Below are 10145 nucleotides of genomic sequence, written 5' to 3'. Positions count from 1 at the left end.
CATATTGCTAATAGATGAGGGTGTTGGGGCTTTTCCTCCCTATATATATGGACCACCTCCCTCATGGAAAAGATGCGATATAGACTACTATACGGGAAGGCCCCAGGTTAGGGTATCCCTAAAGTGGTCTGTACTAGTTAGGTTTTTGCCTCCTCTCGCTGCTGCGCCGCCACCGTAGTCTACTCCATCCCGATTGTCGGCGTGCACCGGTGATTGGAAGAGCAGGTCTCCGGAACCGTCATCTTCAGCGATCCTGCACCGGGAGAGGGCGAATAAGGTTTTTGGGAAGCGCTCTGCGCGACTGCTCGATCGCTTCCTCCGTTTCGTCAAGTTCTTCGTCGACTCCTTCACCACGGCTCGTCTACCTCTTCGTCGCTCGGGCGTCACTCGTCGTCGCGAACAACGTCAGGCTGCTGATCGTCATCGCCTGCTGTATCCGGTAGTCGTCCAGGAGCCGGTCTTCATCAAGAAAGAAACGTACGATCTCTTATCTCAAATTATATCTTCCATACTAGCTATTATGATCTGTTGCAGTCTGATAGCACTGGATAGTATGGTAGAATGTGTGATTCTATTTGCAATGATAGACTTGTCTGGATCTTGCGTAGACATGTCTAGTTTAATCTACTATCTGTTCATCGTATTCATGATTTATTTCTGGATTAAATTAAAACTAAAAGTGCTTATATATCCAACACAGAGCTCCACCGACCAAACCAGCGATGGCCAGCGGCTCCACCGCCGCCACCCCTAAGGGTGAAGGTACTCCACCCGTGTCTCTCTCTCTTAACACAGGAACCCCATGAACTCACTGTCAACCCGAAATCCCGACTAGATGTGTATCTAGAGCTCCTAGGGCGACCCTAACAAGAATAGGTGAATACTTAAGCTCGTAGCATACATTGATTTGTATATGTACGTAGTATATAATGCATAACAGGATTTAAAAAAAATACATCTACCCGCACAATAGAGACCATCAGCCCAAATAAAGGCCTACCGGAATGCGGGCCATGAGCAGATCCAAAGTAGCATGAAGAATATTTACGAAATGAAATCACAGAGGATTCACATAACAAAATGCTAATATGCTCCTCCGGTCAGGTAATAGAAAACGAAATTGCACCAGAAGTATTCATGAAGCACGAGCTCGACGCTTGACCATGGGAAGTAGTGCTAGTGTTCAAAAAGATGAGCAGGGAGAGGAATCAGAGTACCTTTCTCACTAACGCAGGCCACGACATCAAGAGGACTAGAGGAGGTCAATGCACCATAACTGGAGCCCCTTGGTACTTCAATCCCTGACGATATGAAAGAAATAGCTAGAGGTTTTAGCGATTGAAAGAAAGGCAATGCAAACCAAAGAAAAAGGCAGGAGGGCACTACCTCGAGACAGGAGATTGCAGCTCATAGGTGTTTAATGGGTCAACAGTATGAGCTCTGCTGGTATATATGACAGATGAGTCTATCAACCGTGAGTCACCGACACCTCCGCTACGTCCAACATTCGATCTCAAATTAAAAGAAGTAATGGAAAAGAAAAAGGAGCTACTAACTTACAAGCTGACTATATGATGTGAGGCCCGAAATTCTGCACGTCATACGAGGAAGGTTGTACGTCTCTGGTTGGCTACAAAATCAAGTGTGCAAGCAAATCTACATAAATGTCAATTACCCAAAGTATATTTAAAAAATATTATCATAAAGACAAATTTCAAGTTTCGATCTCCAGATTCATCAATATGTGTTCTCCGCATCAAAACCTCGAGGAAATATGTTGACACGGATTTTGGCTCAACCTTAAAAGCATGTACAATATTTATTCTAATATAATGTAGTTGCCTAAATCCCATCTAAATATGAAACGGACAAAATAAATACTACATTTAAATAAGGTTGGTATTATTTAATACTTGCCATGAATATGCATGATCGTTGAAAAAGTGCATCCATAGTTAACGTATGTGCATAAGAATACACGGGTCGCAGTGGTACAGAGAATACATAAAAATGAACAATTAGTCGGCCAACCATTTGTTAATTAAGACAACAAATATTCTCCTAACTCCCAATCTGATGGACAACAAATATTCTCCTATTTTTTTCTGTTATTACGAAACCAATCTAGCAAAAGATCCAAAGAGGATATAGGAATCGAAACAACGGACCTGCACAGCAGTGATGGGTCGTCATGGTCCCGTGGTTGCAGCAACGATAACAAGCGATGGAGGAGGAGCGCGGCGGCGGCGGTGCCGCGGAGGGCAAACATAGCTGCGAAGGAAACATGCGCAAATTACAAGATTCATATCCAAAACTGAGAGAAAAAGGAACCATGTGCGCTCATCTAGTGTTCGATTCAAACCTTGTCTTACTGCAAATTCCTTAACTGCTGAAATAACAACGTAATCAGAACTCATAACCTAACCTCGGCGAAGTGTTTAGTACCTGCGGCACCAAACCATGATACGGTGCAAAATCATCCGAGGCCGTCCTGCAGCCGCAGTGCCGCACAAGACGGACGGTGTAGGCATGGGATCGGTCTTGGAATTGAAGTTGGAATGGCGCAGGAGAGAGTGGACTTGCGGAAGGGGGCGGAGAGGAGGAGAAGGGTGCAGGAAGATTATCAACTGAAATTCTCCGAGAGCAGGGGGTGGAGAGGAGTTAAATGGGGCAGGAAGTCACGGAGGGCTTCTGCACGGTTTGTGGGAGAAAACGTACCAAATCAGATGGATAATCACAGCGCCGTAACATTTAGTGGCTCTAAAATATGTTTCTTTTATTTTCTTTTCGCGGTGAAAACTGAAAACCAATCGATCTCCAGGAGACGTGGTTGATTAGTTGAGGCACTGCGGTTCGCGACCACAACGACGGGCTTGAATCTCGTTACTCGTTAGCATATTCTGATATTAGTATGTATATCCACTGGCAAGACTAGAGTAACATTTTTTTTTGCCTGTAGTGAACTAGGGATAATTCTCTGTTTCGGCATTGACATGTAGTACTGTGTTCAGCCAACGGTACAGTAACAGTAGTACGTAGACATCAAACCTGCACAACAATGGCCGACCGTACACACGCTTCGATCGAGCCAGTTTATGTTCGACGGTAGTACACTTGACTGGAGGAAACAAAGCGTCTACAACATGATACATGCCAATGTGCTTGGCGATGTGCATCGCGCACGTATTCCATTCCAGGCCACCACCTCCCCGCGAGGTCTCCGTCGGACAGGGGGCAGGGTCGCCTCTGCTCGGGTCATCATCACTGGCCGCCGCCGCACCGGCGCTTCAACACGTCGACGAACTCGTCAAAGCTGCTCCTCGACGATCCCCCGGGCGCCACGGCGGCCTCGAGCGTGGCCCTGAGCTTCCTCACCTGCTCCCTGAGCTTCACCCCCTCCTCCCCGCCCATCACCCCCTCGACCCGCGCCCTCACCTCGGCGGCGTGCACTGCGCCGCGGTCCCCGATGGAGACGCCGGCGCGCCACTCCCGCGCGACGAGCCGGCGGTTGGTGATCTGGTCCGTGAGCAGCGGGAAGCACAGCATGGGCACGCCCGCCCACACGCTCTCCAGGATGGAGTTCCAGCCGCAGTGCGTCAGGAACCCGCCCACGGCGGCGTGGGACAGCACCTCCACCTGGCAGCACCACGGCACCACCACGCCGCGCCCCGCCGCCGCCGCCGCGAACCCCTCGGGAAGCGGGTCCGGGTCGTCGGAGCTCACCACGTCCGGGCGCAGCACCCACAGGAACCGGGCGCCGCTGGCCAGCACGCCCGCGGCGATCTCGTGGAGCTCCCGCCGCGTCACGTGCGCGTAGCTGCCGAAGGAGATGTAGAGCACGGACCCCGGCGGCTGCGCGTCCAGCCACCGGGAGCAGTCGGACTCGGCCCACATGGACGTGGCCACGGCGCTGCGCGCGAACCCCGCCGGGAGGACGGGGCCCACGGCGTAGAAGGGCTTCTCGGCGCGCAGAGCCGCGATGGTCGACGGCTCCAGCTCCTCCACGGTGTTGCAGAGGACGTAGTCGGCGCGGCGGGCCTCGTCGAACGCCTTGAAGATGATGCGGTGCACCACGGAGGTGGTGTCCGTCTCCTGCAGGTACGACATGAGCTCCGTCGGCTCGATCGACGGCACGCCAGGGATGTACGTGATCGTGTCCTTGCGAGGCTCTGCATTCATGAGTCGTTGAGCACAAACATTATTATTAGTATTCCAAGATGATCGATCTTGTAAGACGATTGGTTTCGGTTCCTGCAGAAATGGCATCGGATAATTAAGCAAACCGTTGCATCTAAAGTGGCCGTTGTGGGTGAGCAGGTCCATGTGGTAGTAGAGGTTGAAGATGAGCGCCGGCTCGGTCCAGAACGACACGTACGCGACGCCGAGCCGCGTGGCCAGCGTCGCGGGCCACACGAAGAAGGTGTCGGCGACGAGGAACGTGGCGGCCGGGTCCACGACGACGCGGCGGAGCAGCTCCTCGACGTGCGCGGGCAGAGCGTGGAGCAGCGCGCCCATGAAGTCGTCGTGGTGCAGCGACCGGTCGAACCCCACGGGGAGGCCGTCGCTCACCAGCTCGTACGCCACGTCCAGCTCCTCCTCCCCCTCGCCGCCCGACGCCACCGACGCGCGCGCGGCCGCGAAGACGTCGTAGCCGTCCGGGTCGTCGACGCCCATCGCGCGCGCCGTCTGGTCGTGCACGGCCTCCGTGCTGACGAAGGTGACGGCGAAGCCCCGCGCCGCGAGCCGCAGCGCGAGGTGCGCCACGGGGATGATGTGGCCCTGCAGCGGGTACGCCACCACCACCGCGTGCGGCTTATTGCCGCCGCCGCCCGGTGCTACGACGCCGGACTCTTGCGGTGCCATTTCCGACGAGCTATACCTTAGTTTATCTCTGCCTCCTCGCTTGATATATCTCGTCACGTGTCAGCTGGTCAGTGACTCAGTGTAGTGTCCCTGAGCTGCGGAGCGGCAGCTCGCTATGGCTGGCCCCGTGTCTGACACGGGCAACGTCACCTAACGTGCCGTCCGTTATTTATACTCGATCTGTCACCTTCGCGTTAGCCGCCGCCCGGTCGTCGCCGGCCGGGAGCTTCTGCTTGTTGGTTTATTTGGTTTATATAATGTGCAGAGGAACAGGAATCAGGAGTAGGAGTACAAAGCTTTCCTGCTGCTCTCTGTGCAGCCGCACATACTTTTTGACTTGGTAGAGTATTATATAGATGGATGCACATGCAATAGATAAGGTGATATAGGATAATCAGGATAGTGATTAGTTAAATAGTCGAGAGTTGTTAGCTGGAATAGTTGGGCATATTTGGATCAACTAGAGTTTTTTTTTGAAAAATATCAACTAGAGTTAAATTTAGCTGGATAGTTCTAGATGGGTGGATCCAAGCAGACCTTGAGGGCACTATAATTGAGGGTACTATAAGAGATGACCAAGAGCAACAGCCTGATGACACAAAAAAATTCGATTCGCTCCATATCATTTGGAGGTGAAAAATAGGCGTCCAATGGACATACAATGAACAAAGCTAGTATAACACATGTTTAACCGATTCACTCCATTTTTCATTAACATGGAGCCGCCAATATAGTCTTTATAGTTCACTCCACTAAAAAAATTTCTGATTAGGACTTAAACGCTTTCAGGATGAGTTTTGCTTTTTTAAAAAAATCACTATAATACTGTATGGTCAATAAGCCTACGCCAAGCACGTGAACAAGCTTAGCTCGGCTAGCTTTATCCTTCACTCCTTCTTGGTTGTACATTAGTGAAGATAGGTGGAATCGGTTAAGCATGTCCACATTAGGGTGTACATTTACAAGAAAAATGCTTATGGGTTGGTTTTTTCAACAGAAGAACGAGATGCCTTAAATCTACGGGCACTGGTAGAGAATTGGCCTTTAGTCCCGGTTGGTAGGATGCAAATCTCCCAAAAATTCACCCGGGATAAACCAACCGAGACAAAAGGAGGGGTCTTTTGTCCCGGGTCACTCAACCGGGACTAAAGACCCCCTTTTATCCCGGTTGGTATTACCAACCGGGATAAAACAGGTCACCATGCCAGGCGCTGCAAAACAAAAAATCCTGGACGTCGCAAGTCACGCGATTTTTCACGCGAAATATGCGCGTGCGCGCTGCGTGGGATTCGAACCCAGAACCTCCAGCCTCGCGCGTAGCTTCCTTGCCATCCCACCTCAGGGTCTCTCAGGGTCTTTTTTTCCACTAGCCTTTGCAATCGGGATAAAAGGTCCCGGTTGGTGAGCCCCCCACCAATGACCAAGCTTTAGTCCCGGTTGGTGAACCTTTTGTCCTGAACCAACTTTAAATCGGAATAAAATAGGATGCATGTAAGGTGAATTCTATACTAGGCACTTGATCCACTCGAGAAGTGGCGTTTATCCGTTCTCATTTGACTGGGTGACGTTGGGCCAAGTGGTAAAAAAATTGCCACTCCCGTAAGTCCATAAGGCTGGCCAAGTCATCGGTCCGGTTCAGCCTGCACGATATTACTACTCTTTTCCTCACCAAGCCAACCAGGGAGCGTCATGTGAGGTGATGATAATGAGAGAGTGAGTTTTTCTCTTGAGAGTGACAATGATAGAGAAAGAGACTTTGGAATGCTGTATGCGCGCAACGAGCCAAACCCGCCAGAAGCGTCAGTTGCATGGTCCAGATGGCGACCAGTGTCTCCTCAGAAATGGGATAAGAAAATTCTTACTGTATCTGCACCCCTCTCGGTCTTGAGCCTCCAATTACGTGGTTCCCTCGCAATCCTAGATAGAATTGGCTAGAGATCCCTCAATCGGCTATGGACAGGTGCGCTGTGTACACGTACGGGTGAAAGCGACGTCCAAAAAACTACGAGGAAAAAACGACCTGATTGGGGTCTGCTCCCGTCACCTGTTTTGGCCATGTTCTAGGTTCCACAAGAAAAATCATGCTATAGACGTACTTGCAAGGAGATGGAGATAGGTACCCATCCTGGAGGCCGTGTATCCTGGAGGCCGTGTACTACGTGTGGTATACTGAACCGCATTCTCTAAATATATTTTTGGTTAAAAAGGTGTGAGCTTGTTTTTAAGAAAAATGAATTTTATGAACAAACAGAGAAGAGCTAATTTATATTAATTCAAGGCGATTTTCGTTCATCATCACCTTTGCAGTTGAAGTGGCCATGCTTGGTGAGCAGGTCCATGTGGTAGTAGAGGCTGAAGATGAGCGCGGGCTCCGTCCAGAAGGACACGTAGGGGACCCCGAGCTTCCTGGCCAGCGTGGCCGGCCACACGAAGAAGGTGTCGACGACGAGGCAGGTGGACGGCGGGTCGACGACGACGCGGCGGAGGAGCTCCTCGACGTGCGCGGGCAGCACGTGCAGGACGCCCTCCATGAATTGGTCGTGGTTCAGGGACCGGTCGAACCCCAGCGGGAACCCGTCGCTCACCACCTCGTACCGCAGGTCCAGCTGCTCCGCCGATGAGGCGCGCACGCCGGCGAATATGTCGCCGCCGCCGGCGCCGCCGCCCAACACAGCTAGCGCGCGCGTCGTCTGGTGGTGCACGGACTCCGTGTTGACGAAGGTGACCGCGAAGCCGCGCTCGGCGAGCCGCAGCGCCAGGTGCACCGCCGGGATGACGTGCCCCTGCAGCGGGTACGGCACCACCACGGCGTGCGGCTTGGTGCCGGCGCTGCCGCGGCCGCCGTTCGTCGCTGCCACGGCCTCCTCCCCCATGTATGCCGCTCCGCCTCTCCTCTGCGTGTGCGGTGCGCGTGACACTGTGTGGAGAATGCAGAGGCGAAGAGAGCGGATGGTATATAGGGGGTGCCGCCGTGCCGGGGTGGTATGGGTGAGGGCTCGATGGTCGCCGACTGGTCCGCGCGCGTGCGCGTGCTAGTGGCACGTGAGGTGTGGCGTGTTGCTGCACGTGTGCTGCAGAACGAACGGTGGTGCATGCAGATCTGGATCCAGGGTCCGTTTGAACGAGGGCAAGTACACTGGTGCTTATACTTATTTACAAGAGCAAATACATTGCTACACGTCGGTCTTATAGGTCGTCTCATGCAGTACCACGTAGGATTTTTGATGATGTGAAAGAGAGAGAGCGAGGAGAGAGAAAGAGGTCGTTGTTTTGCGAAACAACCACCTCATGAGCTAAATTGTAGGACTACGAGACAACTTAACAACCATTGTACGAGTTATTGTTGCCATGCAACTCATAATATTTTATTTTTCTTATGCACAAATTAAGGAATTATATACCACTTCCAGACAACTTATAGGACAACCCATTGTACAGGTTACCTATTGAATCGTCTCAAGATTACGTGTTAATGCATGAGACCGTCTATTAGACGACACCAATGTACTTGCCCTAAGATGACTTAATAAACAACTTGTACAATAAGTTGTCTTTTTAAGTTGTCTCATAATAATTCTATTCCCTTAATTTTTGCAAAGAAAAAAAAAGAAATATTATGAGTTGCATGCAACCACAACTCGTACAATGGTGAAGTAGTCATCTCGTAGTCCTAAAATCTAGCCTATGAGGCGGTTGTTTCGCGAAACAACGACCTCTTTCTCTCTCATCACCCTCTCTCCTCCACATCAGCAAAAATCCTACATGGCATTATATGAGACGACCTATGAGACGGCTGAGGTGTAGCAATATACCGAGAGGTGAGAGCCTTCCTATCGCGTCAAGCCATGACGGCAGGCACAGATCCGCGTGTCAACGTCTCTAGCTAGGCCCGCCCGAAATGCTTGGAAAGGGAACAAGGAGTTGTCATCAGCGTCTCTACTACCAGGTAGCAGGACTGTACCGATGATATGCTGGCACAACGCATCCAAAGGGTTGTTTTTGACACGTGCTATTATTGGAGAGAGAGACATGCCAGCACAACGCATCCAAAGGGTTGTTATCGACGCGCGCTATTATTGGAGAGAGACTCTCGCATCATATCTGACGGTAGATTCTTTCAGCTCCTGGTATGGGGAAAAATATTTGTGTGGGTTTGCCGCCACGCAATGTTAAGGGCAAAAAATGCGGGGTAGAATGATTTGAAGTGTAAGGATAGGTTTGTATTATTTGGTTTATGTATAGAATGGTTCAAAATAATAATATTCTTTTGCTTGGTTGGGTGAATTGTAATATCACATTTAGGATGAAGCTATCCCACTTACTACATTATTATACTAATAAGATGTATTAATAAGAGTGAACCATATAGTATAAACAAATTAGTTGAACTCCACCATCCAGGATCATCCATACATGCAGCCAAACACACCCTTAGTAAACTGAGGGTTTTGTAGTAAAATTTGTACTACTACCGGGGACGAATTTAAGTATAAGGTACCTCCGGTGTGTGCCAACAAGTAGAGATATATCACTGTAAGATTTGCTGCTCTCCCAGAGCTCCTGCTACTGTTCGCGAATGAAGGTCCGACAGCTGTCGCACGTCGCCTGATGTTGCGTACCAGCGTGGCCTTCTTCCTTTTTGGAAACGGACGCCTGAACAGGAGGGTGTTTAGTTTTGCAGTCCGAACTAAATTGACTAAAATTTATATCATATAAAAAATTCAGACGTTAATTAGGAGAATTGACCTAGTTATAAATCTAATTACATAGATGGAGGCTAATTCACGAGACGAATCTATTAAGTCTAATTAATCTATCATTAGCATATGTTTACTGTAACACTATATTGTCAAATCATGGACTAATTAGGTTTAATATATTCGTCGCAAATTAATCTCCCTCTGTGCAGTTGGTTTTATAATTAGTCTATATTTAATACTCCAAATTAGTATCGAAGATTCGATGTGATAGAAATTTTAGGAGGTCCTACGTAACCAAACGCGGCCTAGAGCTTACGTCCGTCCCTTCCGAAAAAATCGAGCCAGCTTGCTCTTGCTCCCACCACCCCACACCGCCTCAAGCCGGCAGCAATAGGAGGTGGAAGTCGCCGGGCTACCGCTGCCGTGGTCACCAGCACTGCCACGCCGCTTCCCCGCGGCCCACAGGCATTCGCGCCACTTCCCGGCAGCCCCGGGCCGCCAGCGCGCCACTTCGCCGGGCCGCCACTGCCACAAGCGCCAGCACCGCCGTGCCGTCTCCCCTGCCGCCTGGGCCTCCCCGCC

At 50.7% G+C, this 10145-nt stretch overlaps 1 protein-coding gene across 2 annotated transcripts; it reads right to left on the bottom strand.

Annotated features, from left to right (window-relative positions):
* Positions 1-2932: 2932 nt before the first annotated feature.
* Positions 2933-7823, bottom strand: LOC101784017 (UDP-glycosyltransferase 86A1). Of its 2 annotated transcripts, none has more exons than XM_004982956.3 (2): positions 7163-7823; positions 2933-4169 (listed from the first exon to the last, which is right to left on the bottom strand). In XM_004982956.3, exons 1-2 carry the CDS (start codon positions 7734-7736, stop codon positions 3262-3264), a joined length of 1482 nt encoding a protein of 493 aa, XP_004983013.1. In that variant the 5' UTR covers positions 7737-7823; the 3' UTR covers positions 2933-3261. The 2 variants fall into 2 exon arrangements, with proteins under 2 accessions (XP_004983013.1, XP_004983012.1); XM_004982955.3 differs by lacking the exon at positions 7163-7823 and adding an exon at positions 4284-5965.
* Between the last annotated feature and the right edge of the window lie 2322 nt (positions 7824-10145).

The sequence above is a fragment of the Setaria italica genome, chromosome IX (assembly GCF_000263155.2).
Source record: "Setaria italica strain Yugu1 chromosome IX, Setaria_italica_v2.0, whole genome shotgun sequence".
In the NCBI taxonomy this organism is placed as follows: Eukaryota; Viridiplantae; Streptophyta; class Magnoliopsida; order Poales; family Poaceae; genus Setaria; species Setaria italica.
Note: the sequence above shows the minus strand (reverse complement) of the source record. Positions and strands in the feature narration are given on the sequence as shown.